Source organism: Ischnura elegans, chromosome 5 (genome assembly GCF_921293095.1).
Source record: "Ischnura elegans chromosome 5, ioIscEleg1.1, whole genome shotgun sequence".
In the NCBI taxonomy this organism is placed as follows: domain Eukaryota; kingdom Metazoa; phylum Arthropoda; class Insecta; order Odonata; family Coenagrionidae; genus Ischnura; species Ischnura elegans.
Window position 1 is genome coordinate 102411429 of NC_060250.1, and position 15625 is coordinate 102427053.

At 33.4% G+C, this 15625-nt stretch overlaps 1 protein-coding gene across 1 annotated transcript; it reads right to left on the minus strand.

Moving 5' to 3' along the window:
• Positions 1-1097: 1097 nt before the first annotated feature.
• LOC124159349 (glycosyltransferase 25 family member-like) lies at positions 1098-11350 on the minus strand. Its single transcript, XM_046535105.1, has 4 exons — positions 11279-11350; positions 10242-10299; positions 8281-8408; positions 1098-6646 (listed from the first exon to the last, which is right to left on the minus strand). The coding sequence occupies exons 1-4, from the start codon at positions 11323-11325 to the stop codon at positions 6274-6276; spliced, it is 606 nt and encodes a 201-aa protein (XP_046391061.1). The 5' UTR covers positions 11326-11350; the 3' UTR covers positions 1098-6273.
• Positions 11351-15625: the final 4275 nt, after the last annotated feature.

Here is a 15625-nt window from a genome sequence, read left to right on the forward strand (position 1 = left end):
CAAGAAAATCTGTTATCAGCTGTTCAGCTGTTATTAAATACTCACCAAATTTTAACAGTTGACTCGTAGCAGTATAACTTGCATAGTACTCTGTTATACCACCTTTGGTGCTCATGCAGCATAAGAAGCTTGTGTCAAAATGAGAATATTTGATGTCATTCCTTACCTATACTTTCCTAAAACAGTGGCTTAGCCAGCTTAAAATATAAAAACACAATTATTTTCCTTCATAAAAGAAAACAAAACATTGAAAAATAATGAATTTACTAAATATTTCTTTAACAAATGAAGTTTTTTCGATTATGAAAAGTGTTAGCATAAGTTTAAAACCCATAACTTAGTATCCTGTTTATCCTAAAATCAGCATTCTATTTATATAAATTATTCCATAAGTAGTATGATATAGGCTTTCCAAGTAACATTTTTGGTTGGCCCTATGTTGGCAGATGGTGGGACACTGCGGTTGGCCCATGGTATGATTTGGCCACCTCGCCAACAATATCCCAACCAACGATTCCCCAACGATGGGCCAACAAGAGCATCAGAGGAACTCATATGAGGTACTCTACTTTGGAGGGTTGAAATTACACCAGGAAATTGCAAAGTCTCTCATTAGAATCACACAGTAAAAAGATAATATACTGAATATCTCTGCTGAAGACTTCAACTCTGGGATGAATGTGTGCTTCATCGTCTGCATTAGGGACAATGGTGTAGTGAGGGGGACCCACCCCAAGGTATAAAAACAATACTTTGCTTCACCATAAAAGACAACAAAATGCATTTTTTTTAAATCATGAATTTACAAAAGATTTCATCATCAACAAAAATCATATTTCACAGAAATGTGTTAAAATTGGCTAGTAACCCTCTATTTTGTACCCTTTTTTTAATTTCCCCCATACTCCATCCCCCTCCCAAATGAAATTCCTAGCTACACCACTGATTAGGGATTTAAGGAGCCCTCAGATGAATAAAAAAAATTCTAAGTTGTCCAATTTCATCATCCCCTGAGTATAGTTATCATTATAATATAAATTATAATTTTGAATTAAGGATAGTTGGAGACAAAAGATTTGTTAAATAAAAGTAAAATATTTTAAAAATGTAAAAATCTTTACTGATACATGGTAATATAAAATATGAGTACATACTCAAACAGTAATCTAAGATCAATCTTCTAGCACCAATATTGGCATGTTAAAGATATACAAACCAAGTTCACATGATACAATGTAACTTCCATATTTTTTTGTAACAGCAACATAAAAATAAATTTAATATAAAATGATAAAATTCACATCAACATATTTTGTGATAAAGTATCAAACGCTGCACCAGACATACATTGAAAAGGAAAACAAAAAAACATTTTTGTTTCCATCAAAGTTTACGAAAAGGTACTTCAGCACACATAGAACTGTACATTTCAGAAATGCATATATATTCTGATTGTTGCACAATGAACATAGAAACAATTATTACAAGTAAAAACAGGAATAACTTGATATTAGTGTCATTGATCACCTGATTTGGTCATACTTGTGTTCATTTGGAGGATACAACTAATACATATAGGTTCACATGAAAAAAAATATGACGTACATACTTAGTACATAGAAGTAGAACATGGATAAAAGGTAATAATATTATTTAATCTAAATTATAATCCCACAACTAGATATTTTATAGCCATTTTTGTAACATAATAAGTAATTTATTCTTCTACTTGAATTACTTGGTTTGATAATTTTGGCATATCTAGCAGGCAATGAGCCAATTTCATTCCTTTTCAATCATTTGATTTGAAAGTTTAGGAAATTATAATGCAATTTTTTTAATTAAAAGAAAAACATACAGTGATCTATTGAAGAATGTAGTACATTCACTACAGGCATATTAAGACTAGGTTTTAATGAATATGGCACATATACATATATCCATGACATTTTCAGGATATGAATGCTGAAAACTGACTGTATACATAACATGTTGGGATAAATGGACGATGATTGACATAAAAACTGTAGCTCTACAATGTTTACATTGAGAGAGAATTTTCATTAGGAAGTACATACACCCATTTCAATTTTTAGGAACATGAGAATTTCTTTTATGCCATCAACGCTACGTATTGTACCAGGAATTACAACAAATATAAACATTTTAAACACTTCACTCAAATTGACTACACATTTATTTTTTAAATGCCTACATTAAACAAACCTCCATCATGTAAAACATCTCTTAATTCACACACCCATATGCAACATGGATAAGAGAGAGATGTTGTTGTTGGAGAGTAGAATGCATTATATTGACCAAAATCTTGGATTTTGAACTGAGGTAAATAATTAGTTAGTCATTTGCAGAATATGAAAAATGCAGGTTGAAAACTTATATGAATAGTTTTCTTTATATAGCTGCTTCATTCTTCTAATTTCTCTCATCCTCTAAAATACCTGATGCGCAGATCATAGTTTAACTCCCTTCCCTTTGATAAGCCTGATTACTCCACAATTGAAAGATGACATATCTCTTGTGAGTTAGATTGCCTGAACTTTACATATCCTACCTATGGTAGTCTTTTATCCCTAATGGCGTTTTGTTGCTGAAGTTTTCAGGACGGTTCTAAAATTCATTGAACAAAAATTACTAGCAAGACGTGGATTCATAATTTACTTCAGGCACCGGTTTTGACAAAACATGGCATTGATGAAGGTATATTGAGCCCCAAAAAGGTATTAATGGTCAACACTGCAGTCAGAAAATATTTTTTGGCAATCGAGTTCATAAGAAGAGGGTCATCTTAAAACTGTACCCCCTCGAAGTTTTGGGAGCACCATCCAAAACTCAGAACTCTCCTCACACCCTGCTGGCCTTGCTCATACTGTTTAAAGGGGATAACATGAAGAGCCAGGGATAGCATAGTTTTCATTCATAGGACTACGGTCATAGGGGGTGAAGTAAATGAGATAATTATTATGTTGCCATTTCCTGGCACTCATAATATGAGTTATTAAGTACCTATCTCTTCTATAGAATTTTAATTTTTAATAATTCAATAGCTCCTAAATTTTCCAGCACATTCACTACTAGTGATGTCTCTATGGGAAGAAAACTTGAAGCAAAATCAACAAAGATAGAATGTAGCATTTCTAAGAAGTAAAAGATTTAAGGTGCACATATTATTTAGACACATGGCATTAATGCAATTATAACATACCACAGGAATCAAAATTTCATCGCTGCCGATATTGGGAAAAGTTCGCGTGGAAATGCTGTCTCAAAAATGTATTTCAACAAATAAAAATTGCACATTTATGTACAATGCACACTGCACATTGCAAATATGATTAGGAAAAAAGGTAGATACACTTTCAATTAGTTAAAAACTGTGGTTGACATGAAAAACCATAACATTTATACTCTCAACATTTCATAACTGTTGGCAGACAATATTCTCTCATCTACATCCAACTACATGGTTTATTTGTCACTGTACTTATTATCACAGCAATTAAGGCACATCTTCACATGGAGACTTTCCTTCAGCAAAAGTTTACATATACATATAATGAGCTTCAAAGGTGAGCAAATGGGATGCTTCCATAGTATTTAGTGCTCAATGTTGCTCCAGTAATCTTAGATTCAGAGTCTTAAGGTTGAGTCATGTAACAAACACACAAAAACGCTGCAATTGGAACAATTCCTTGAACCCAAAATTCAGTAGTTATCCCCAATAAGAGGTTTCTCTACATACCTAAAAAGTTTTCATTCATATCTCCCTAATTCCACAGAAAAAAAGATCCACTGCTTTGAATGTCTGTAACAATTCAGTTGAGGAATAATATTAATAATGCATACAGAATTTTCTATTACAATGAGAGGGTGTTTGGAAGAAAGATGTAAATCCCTGCCCTAGTATTCAGGATCATTACTAAGTTTAGAAAATTACTCTGCAAAATGACGAGTGCGTTTAAGACCACGAAGTTCGTATCAAGGAATCTGAGTACAGGCTACTGTAGCATCAAGGTCCACCACATTCTATGAAGAGTACTCGGCACATTAATTACACTTTTCACAGTGAGTACTGTCTCATATATTTGGTAGATACGCTTAACACAATATGAATTTTTGAGCCATCATTACTACACTAACCAATATAAAACTCAGTTCCAGAGTAACAGAGGAAATGTTATAAATGGGATTCATACAACTAGTTTCTAAACATTTTTCTTTGAGGTCTTTCATCAGATTATTATTATGATTTAGGTCAAAAATGAATTTTGAAAACTTTTCAAAGCCTTTGTGAAATTCTTTTTTTTCTCCCTCAGGGTTGCAATTTCATAAAAAGTCATTTAAACATAAACAAAATTGGCAAATCTTTCACAGTGTAAACAACAACAACCATGAATTTAATATTGATAATAGAATTATGGATTCAGAAAAAAATTTGTCAGAAGAACTGTTAAAATAGGTGCTTTAAATTGACAAAAATTCTGTGTTTAAGAAAAGATATTTCCAATATTAGGCTAGCGTATACAGTGTATCCACTGATAAAAATACCAGCAATAAAGTAAGTTAAGTAAGTAAGTCGTAGGTTCAAAGAAAGCACCCAATCACAAGAGTATAAGTTAACTGTAGGAATTATATTTTTTCACAATGTAAAGAATATCTTGTTAAAATATTGCTTTTGATACTATATTTCTTGATGTTGAATGATGGTTTCATCATTGTTTTACCCTAAGGGAGGTAAAGTTTCTAAAAATTCAGGCTAAAAAATTGTCAAAACTCATTGAAAATCTGGAAAGAAAACTGAAAAAGCACAAAAGAAAATGGATGTCAGCAACAATGTTTTCAACAGCCATGGAAAATGAAAATCATCTTAATGAGCGGCTTTTCTTTGCGTCCATTCTTAATTTCACCAATCCACCAAAAGACTGAATTGAAAATGAATTAAGGATGCTCACTGGGGCTAAGGCTGGCACACACTGAATCAGCAGCACAAGCTGCAGTCCACATTTTGGATGCATAGTTTAAAAGCTCTGTCCCTTGGCTACTTGAGTCACTGTGCATGGCCACAAGCTGGGCCTGAGACCGATCCTTGTTACTTAACTTACTTGCTCAGAATCAAAAAGTAGCAAGAATTGGTACAAGCAGAATTAGCCTCTGTCTCTGCCCACTACTTAGGTTCCGATTGTAACTAGTATTTTCCACCAGAGGAAAAGAATGGTGGCCACTCATGCATGGATGCCTTGACTGCTGGCAACCCTTATTGGCCATGGTTATAAGGCTGACATAGGCCACCTGTGGCTGCCTTTGATCACGTAAACAGCAGATACTAAGGAAAGATATAGGAAACATACTTTTTCATAAGGAGTAATTGGGTGTTCAGCTATCAGCTAGCTTTGTATCACTGGAGTTATGCTGTAAAGGCACAACCAAAAACAGCTGGTAGCTGAAAACCTGCAAAAAGTGATTTGGCTTCTCAGTTGTAGATATATATGTTGAGATATCAGCGGTTCGGATTGGCCATACTTAATTGGCCATATCATGAGACAAGATGGCCTGATAAAGAAATCACTTAGGGATAAATGGAGGGAAAATGGTGAAGGGAGGCTAAGCAAGAGATATATGTAGCAGGTGAGTAAGGATGCAAAACTGAAGAATTGTGTAGGTGCAAAAATATAAACTGATAGGAGAACTGAGTGGAAAGCTGGGTAAAAAACCAATCTTTGGATGGATGGCTCATGATAATGATGATGATCAGAGTCAATTTTGGAACCGAATTCTGCCTCTGTGGTGAAGGTGATTCTTTGTTAAAACTTTTGGGGGTACTTGTCATGTTAGTTAAAAATCTTGTTGGGCTATGTTGCTGTGTCAATTTTTGGTTTGCCTCAACATTTCCTGACCAATGCTGGTTTGCTATTACAAGGGAATCTATTTGAAGGATTCCCTTGAAAAAGCAATGAGCATTGGTCGGAAAACATTGGGGCCACCCGAAAATTGATGCGGATGACATAGCCCAAAAAGTTTTTCAACTAATATAACTAGGTGTATCTGCTCGCATACATGATCTAAGGTGGCTAACAGAATTGGCTGGCTCCAGTAGCCTAGTGTGCGCTTGACCTTTCGGCTATGGCCTGTTCCTCAATATCAGATGAGGCCCCAGCTCTCTACACAAATCCTGTATATTGTACAAGACCGGCACAAAGGTAGGACAGGCTGGAACTCCATACTAGTAGAAATGTTCCAACATGCAGGATCCTCTCAGAGGTCATCTCTTTGGTGTGGTGAGACAGAGGGCACCGTGATTGAATCCTCGGTGTCACTAACATACCCCTGCTCTCCCGTGTAGTGCGTGGGGAAGAGGAGCAGGGGTGCGGCTGACATGACTCGGAGGTCCCTAGGGGAGAAGTGCGCCTTCCACAACTCCTCCGGGTGTCTGTCCGACATGATGGGCAGGTACTCATCGACAGGGAGGAGGCGGGCAAGGGGTTGGCCCTCGACCAACTTCCGTGCACCACTCGATGCCAGCAAGTACCCCAGGGTCCAGTACGAATATCCAGCCCAGACGAGGTGCTTGGAACCTTCGACCCACTCTTCTCCATCGGCCTCTGCAAGGCGCTTACGACCCAGGTATCTGCGCAAATAGAGAGTTTTGTCAAAATAGCCAAGAATTAGACATCCTCTTATGCAAACACGTTGACCTATTCAGTGATTTAATATATAAGTACATATTTTCTGCAATGTCATCAGTGTTCTTTTATCTGCCGTGTAGAATGGGTTCATGACACTCAGAAATATCAATCCAAATTAATCTAAAATGAATTTAATTGTCCTTTGAAGTACTGTTGTCACAAATACCATTTTGGTCATGATCTATGCCTAAACAATCACAAATTCAAAAAAGCTGTCAACATTGGAAAAATAGCATGGATAGGGCATAATGTTGAGATTTGGAAAAATATCAAATCAAACTTATTATGAAAAAATGAGATTGATTCTCCAATATATAGAAAATGTATTAGAAAATGTACGTACATATTTTCTGAAATGTCATCAGTGTTCTTTTATCTGCCGTGTAGTATTGGTTCATGACACACACAAATATCAATCCAAATTAATCTAAAATGAATTTAATTCTCCTTTGAAGTACTGTTGTCACAAATACCATTTTGGTCATGATCTATGCCAAGACAATCACAAGTTCAAAATCTGTAGACATTGGGAAAATATCATGGATAGGGCATAATGTTGAAATTTGGAAAATATCAAATCAAACTTATCATGAAAAAAATGAGATTGATTCTCCAATATAAAGAAAATGTATTAGAGCTATTAACATATAAGATGTTGAATTTCATCACTACTCATTGAATATCTTTGCAAAAATGACAAATAGAAATAGTAAAAAATATAATTATTATTTTCATAAAGTTGCTACCATTTATCATATTACATAATAATAAATGTAATTTACTGAAAAGATTTCCCAAGAAAGCTTTTTCATTTCCTTATTTTTGTGAAAATAATAAATTTCTCAGTAAATGTATTGAAGCGCACTTAAAAAGAAATAAGTAGAAATTGCAATTGCACTCTTCCAGATAAATTTCATTATTATAACAGAAATAATATTTAATAACAACATATACTCCCCAGGCTTTTAGGCACCCCAAATCAAAATCTTCGAAGTGTGAGGTGGACCAAGAAAAGGAGTGGACCCCTACACCCTGAATATGTGCAATTCGAATGCTGCTGGCTAATTCTGGGGTGAGCTCTACCCTCACCCAAATCAACCTTTTGGTTGAATCACTAAGTGAACTAGGAAGTTTTGGCATTTTCAAGGCAATAACAAATGCTCCTTAGATCCCATGCTGATGAGACAAAAGATGATTAAAGGCCCATTTACTCCAGCCCACTAGGTAGCAGTCTGAGTCATTGTGAACATCCTAAGAATATGACGTACCGCAGATGCATTGCAAGGGCCAACGAGTGTAGCCTAAGCAACCTAACAGTAGCATGTGGTGGCAATGTGGATATGGCACTCAGTAGAGCAAGTGATTAGCCTTGAATATCAATGAATGACATTCCATGACTTGGAAAAAATCATAAAAATGTGTTGAGATTGACCAGTTTTTTTTTGTATTGTTGATATTTTTTATTGTTGCAAATTGATGAAAACTATGTTTTTGCTCTTCATTAATCATCCATGGGAGAATGCAATTGCCTTGTAATTACAAGATGTAGAAAATAAAGGCATGGAATGTATCTTACATGAGATCCCAATCAATTGAAAGCCTCCGTGTTTCCTCCAAGAGTCCCATAACTTTTTGTCGGAAGTATGGCTCAAAACGTATGTCGTCCTCCAGCACCATTACAACCTCCTGCCCACGTTCCAATACCTGGGAAATGAAACAAGTTGAAATGAACAAGGAAAATACATCATTTTTAAAGTATACCCAGACAAGATGAAATAATGAATATTTATCATGGTAAAACTAAACATGCTCGTATTTAATGTGGAAACTTTACGGAGTCACCTGCAATGCACAAATTGTGCAAAACTTCCACAGAGAAAAAATCATTCGCCTTGACAGGGATTTGAATCCGGATTTCTAGGAGATTTTTGATGTCCAGAGATCTCTGAAATGATTTTTTCTCCATGGAATTTTTGCTCAAAATAAATTATTATGACTTCATTTTTGGAATGCCACTCAATGCCTATTGCACATACATGCAACATGTCAACTGCCAAGGTGTTTTAGTATACATATCCTGTGATGCCTTTGGAGTTTCTTTATCAGTATCTTTGCATATTAATGGTCCATGACTCACAATCAGAGAATTATCCTTTAAAAAAATTTTTAATTACTCTTTTTTTAAGCACTGCGGTCATGATGACCACTTCGGTCACAATCTATGCCTAAGAAATCAGTCCCCTTCGTACATGGTGTCAGAAATCCACTGGCATTTAGCCGCTCCATAACTTTTTCCCGGCATAGCATGGCAGGCATTTTCTTTGCCAGCCACTATGACCAGCCCTTGATATTGATAGGAAAAATGATACAACTGCATTGGAATTGGTATGGCAGAAAATGGAGAGGGTGAGATGAATGGAGAGAATAAGGATTGAGAAAGTGCTACGCATTGTGGTTGATGAGGAAAAACTGCTTGATGGAGGAGGCAGAGGATATATGAAGTGGGAGTGGAGAAAGAATGCTGGAAACCATTATTGTCATTTATATATTATAAGCTGGGCCATGTTTGTTTGACCATTTTCTCATCTTTCTCCTGTTATCCATAGATTTCATTATCCATACACTCAACAGAAATTATGTATGTATCCAACAATATTCCTGCAGTTTATGTATCAAAGGTCATTATCAATCAACAACCACTATTATCCATCAACTGCTTTTTATACTTTATAATGTCTACTTATAATAAATTGCCATTTGATAAATAATATTAATATTCTAAATATCTTAAAAGATAGAGTAAAAGAATATCTTGAACAAAATCCAAAGTACTTAATAATTTTTCAATAATAATGAGATACATTTTCTTCAACTACATATTGTAGTTAAAAATTTTGTTGCAGCTATTGAAATTAAACCATGTTTATTTGCTTTGCTATGTTCTTCTTTATGTCCTAGTGATTTTTTTGTACTATGTAATTGTATAGCGAAATATGTTTCATACTTAACTTGTTAACTTATGTATTGCTACTTTTATTAGACATTTCTTATGTTTGTACACAAATCAACAGGCGCAATAAACATTATTATTATCATTATTACCACCAGATACCACAAAACTCATTCATTGCCAACACAATCCAGTTTTAAGGCTGCATTTGAAAACTAGCAGCAAAAAAACTGAAATTACATTCTATGTATCTGGCTAGCATTAATTTTATGCATACATGAAATATATTACTGTATAATTTTCCCCTTTCGTGTAGTATCTGTACAGTTAATTGCATTGCCATTATTATTATAATTAAATAAGTTTAATAATTTAGGAAAAATTTAGGATTTCTGATTAGCTATCAAAATTTACCAATCATAAAATAGAAAAAATATTTGAAACTTTAACTGACAACATTTATGCAATTATGCTGATGTCAGTATCTCTGTTGAAACCAATAACACTCACATCAATGCTTCGACAGATATGAACCCAAAAAAAAAATTCGAAACTGCTCCAGAAATGCTGCACATTTTAGAACTTACATTGTACCAGATGGTGTAGTGGCTGAGGAAGCATCCAATTTCTCCCATTGTCAATGGCCTGCAAAGATATAGGCAAATAGTTCAGAAATTTAAAATAGATGTGCTTGCATTACATCATAATTAGAAGATAATGGCTCAATCTACCAAATAAAATTCTATTTTTCATAAAAATAAAGTAACTAGTCCAAATACATTTAAGACTACACATTCATCCAAGACAACAAGTGTTGGTCATCTGCAAAATACCAGGTGACTGTTTCTTAAATAGAATGTATACATTATGGTAGCATTATGATAGAGAGATCAAAGTGAACATTTCCAGGCAGAATTTGGTTTTAATTATGGAGAACCACAAATAGAAAGAAACAATGAGGTAATGGTGGCAAAATTAGATCAGTAAATAGTCAGAAATGCTAGCGGAGAATGAAAAGAAATGAAGGATATTGAAATAGAATGTAGTGTTTTATGCTGAAAATATTTTTTTTAAATAATTATTCGGCCTTAGGTAAAATAATTTTCATTTGGCCTGGAACTTACTATAGACAATCATAAATAATTTGAAATATGTTGAATGAATATTTGGCTCAAAAATGTATTTGATTTTATGATTATAAATATTTACCAACAAATCAGCAAATTGAAAACCATAGTCAAGATTTTTGTCACTAATAAAGAACATTATTATTACTATTATTATTATTAGTTTGATTAAAGAAAAAACAACTATTGCAGAACATTACAGGCTTTTCAGAAAGTAAAGAGAAGGATATAAATTACAATGGGGTCTACATGAGATGAGGGATAGATATAAAATATTAAAGCATAAAAATATACGACATCGACTCGTACATCCTACATAAACATAACTTATTAATGAAGAGATGACTGATTATGAAACTAAACTACAAATATGGAATTCTGTGCAATTAATGCATGATGCATGATGTGCAATGTTCTACTAGATTATTGGGAAAAATCTTAGTAGTTTAAGCTAAGCTTAAAATGACCAATAATAAGACATATGAGAAATTGCTCACCGCTTGTGATATGGGTCCGCATATTCTGGCATTGCCTTGATGCCCATTGCCTCAAGGACAGAATCATTTAGAGTCCTGAAAGCAGAAAAGAGATTGATTTTTAGGAATTATTAAATATGTTGCAGTGAAAAAATAACCACTCGAGCATAATTGATGAGAATAATAACAATGTACATTTATCCTGAACAGCTGCTTCAATAGTGTTCACTTGGTTTTTAATAGCTGTTACAAAAACTTTTCCTACAGTTCCAATTGCAATTATTTATGTTCTCCAACTATTGAATGCATAGCAATTCTCAACTCAGATTAGAGGTAGAACTAAATGATAAAGAATGGTAGAAAAAATTGAATAATTTCTCATAATGGTTATGATATTCCACATAAGTTAATTGTGTCTGCAATAGGTTCATTGGTAGAGACAAAGGGCTAATATTATTATTATTATTATAAAAGTATCCTATCAATTAAGGTAAATTTGTATGGAGCTTCACAAAGCATTCTGGCAGTCTCCCCTCCCCTTATAGACTTCTCTCTTCAATTCAAAATAAAGCCTCCTCACTTTCAGTCCATCTAAAATCCCATTCTCTTCCTACATCTCCCTCATTTACCCAACATTCTACCATATAAGACTGTTTTCAACATTCCCTCCCCACTAAATACTCCCTCCATCCATACCTTCTGTCTCCTCTGTATCTCAATATTCATACACGATCTACCAAAAAAATTATTACTACCAATAATAAGTGTGTTATGTATGCAGATATGTAACCATCATGTCAAAAAGTAAAAATGTGGCAACATCTATTGATACCACTAGGTTTACAATGAAACGCATGCAAACATGGTGAGATGACAATGAACTAATGTTAAATGATGATAAAACCAAGTGATATTGTTTTCTGCTAGGCACGGCATAAAGGATGATGATCTGCTGCAGTGCAGAAATAATATTTTGGAGTGTATAAAATATTTTGGAATTCATGTTGATAGTAATTTGAAGTACAAATAATTTAAAAAGACAGTTTCAGAGTACTTATTGAAGAATTGTTTCTGTAGTGTAAAAGGGTAAATGTATAGAGGATTGTAATACATTCTTTTATGAAAGTGTTTTCTTTCTGATGAGCCCTATATACTTACACTGCGTTTGGACATTAACTTGCTCTTCAGGCCCTAAAGGTAAATGAGCTCTCATCACCAGGAATATCAATGACCTTCTGACATGCTATGGTTAAAACTTATTTATGTTATTGTTAATTTGGTAAAACATGAATAAACCCCCCTTCCGAAAGGACATTGACTGAAAACACTCAGATAGGTCATTGACCTTTACAATCCTAAAAGATCAATGACCTCTAATCACCAGAAAGGTCATTGACTTTTCCAAGCGTTTAAGATTGACCTTTTAAGGGAATAAATGCGCTGCAATAGATAGGTCATTGACATCACAATTTCAAAAGGTCAGTACCCTATCTACTCCTGAGAGATCATTGACCTATTCAAGCATTCAAAGGAAGGTCATTGAACTTTACCTTCTGGAAGTTCAATGACCACTGGCCTCGAAAGGACATTGAAATTTATAAGCCTAAGTGGTAAATGACGTCTTAACTCCTGAAGGTCATTGACCTCAACCTTCGGAAGAATAAGCGAACTCTATCAATACATTGGTAAAATTACTAGAATTATCACTTTAAATTTGTATTAAAAAATATTATCTCGTTCATAATTTATTGAGAAAAATAAAAATAAAGTATAAATTGCAATTTTTTTGGCTTTTAGAGATCCAGTTTAAAGCAACAAAATTCATTTCTGGAGTGACAAGTCGCATTTTTCTTACTTTACAATTGTACTGGAATCGTGCTTATAGCTCTAAATTTCATTTCTAAAGTGTAATTTCAAATTTTCCTTACCTGGTACTGAAATAGTGTTTAATTTAATTTACAGCAATAAAATTGAATTCTGGAGTGTCATTTCGCATTTTTCTTACCTCGCACAGAATTAGTGTTTATAGCAAATAAAATTAAATTCTGCCTGTGTCATTTCGCAATTTTCTTACCTCGTACTAAAACACTGTTTATAGCAATAAAATCAATTCTGGAGTGTCATTTCGCATTTTCATTAACTCGCACTGAAATTGTGTTTATAGCAATAAAATTCAATTCTGGAGCGTCATTTCGCATATTTCTTACCTCGAACAGATATCATATGTTTATTGAAAAAAAATCAATTCCTGTGTGTCATTTCACATTTTTCTTATCTCGCTTTGAAATTGTGTGTATAGAAATAAAATTCAATTCTGGCGTGTCTTTTCGCATTTATCTTACCTCACACAGAAATTGTATCTTCAGCAATAAAATTGAATTCGGGAAAATCGTTTCGCATTTTTCTTACCTCGCACTGCAATCGTGTTATTAGCAATAATATTCAATTCTGTAGAGTCATTTCGCATTTTCTTACCTCAAACAGAAATCGTGTTTATAGCGAAAAAATTCTATTCTGGGGTGTCATTTCTCATTTTTATTGCCTCGCTTAGAAATTGTGTTTATATAGCGACAAAATTCAAGTGTCATTTCGCATTTTTCTTACCTCGCACTAAAATTGTGTGAATAGCAATAAAATTAAATTCTGGAGCGTCGTTTCGCATTATTCTTACCTCGCAATGAAATCGTGTTCATAGATATAAAATTCAAATCTGATGGGATTTTTTTTCCTGTTTATATAGAAATGACTCTGGTTATTTACGTGAATATTGTCTCTTATATTTAAATCGATTGCCTTTTAATTTGCTGATTTTAAACGTAAAGTAACTTTTTAAATTTACTTTATCCTAAGTAGTATAACTTAAAATATTAATTTAGGAGTGTCATTTAGTATTATTCTTTCCTCGCAAATAAATCGTGATAATAGTTATAAAAGTCCATTCTGGAATGTCACATCGCATTTTTCTTACCTCGCAGTGAAATTGTGTTCATGGAAAAAAATTCAATTCATGCGTGTTTTTTCGCATTTTTCTTACCTCGCACTAAAATCGGGTTTATGACAAAAAAATTCAATAATGGAGTGCAATTTCGATTTTTTTTAACTCGCACTGAAATCGTATTCATATAACATTCAATTCTGGAGGTTCAATTCACATTTTTCTTACCTCGCACTGATATTGTGTTTATAGTAATAAAATCAATTCTGGAGCATCATTTCGCATTTTTCATACCTCTCACTGAAAACGTTTTTATAAAAATAAAATTCAAATCTGGAGTGTCATTTCGCATTTTTCCTACCACGCACAGAAATGGTGTTTATGGCAATAACACTCAATTCTGTAGTGCCATTTCGCATTTTTCTTATTTTGTTTTGAAATCATGGTCATAGAAATAATATTAAATTCTTGAGTGTCATTTCGCATTATTCTTACGTTGCACTGAAATTGCTTATATAGCAATACCACCTCGCAATGAGATGGTGTTTATGGCAATAAAATTCAATTCTGGAGGGTCATTTCCAATATTTATTATCTCGCACTGTAATGGTTTTCATAGCAATAAAATTGAATAATTCAAACTTTATACTTCACGACCCCTTATTATATATATATATATTTTTTTTTATATCACGAGATGTGGGTCAAATGTAAATATTATTTATTTTTTCAAACTTTGCCTACGTTTCGGACATTATATTTGTCCATCCTCAGGGCTATAAAAATGATAATGTATGATACAAAATTAGTTAAATACAGGCAATTTTACAGTTGTTATACATTAAAATACATGGAAATACATATTCAAAATTTACCTTTAAGTCTGATGTTGTTTTTATTTATTTACAATTTGGTTGCTTGGATTTCTTTCTTTGTTGGTTATGTCATTTATTAAATTATGATAAATTTTGCTACGGTAAGTAATGTCTGTTCTTTTATTGCAGCTTTTTTTATTTCTGGATATTTGGTACATTTCTTTGAATAATCTTTTTGATAAAACTGGTTCTGTATCTAAAATTTTGGCCTCTTCGAAACGAAATGAGTGACTGTTTGTAATTGCATGATCTGCTAATGCACAAATTTGAATTTTGGTCTTAATTGATGCTTTATGTTGTGAGATCCTATTTTTTAAATATTGACGTGTTTGGCCTATATAATTTTTATCACAGTCTTTACATGGAATTGAATAAATGATATTTCTTCTAAGCTGCATAGGGGTATTTTACTTAAGTTTAGAATATATGAGTTTATGTTGGGTTTTATAGTTTTTATGTGCTATTTTAAAATTTGTTTTTTTGAATACTTTGGTAATTTGTTCTGATAATCCATTTATATAAATCATTCCTCGATATTGGTCTGTATTTGTGTTTGAT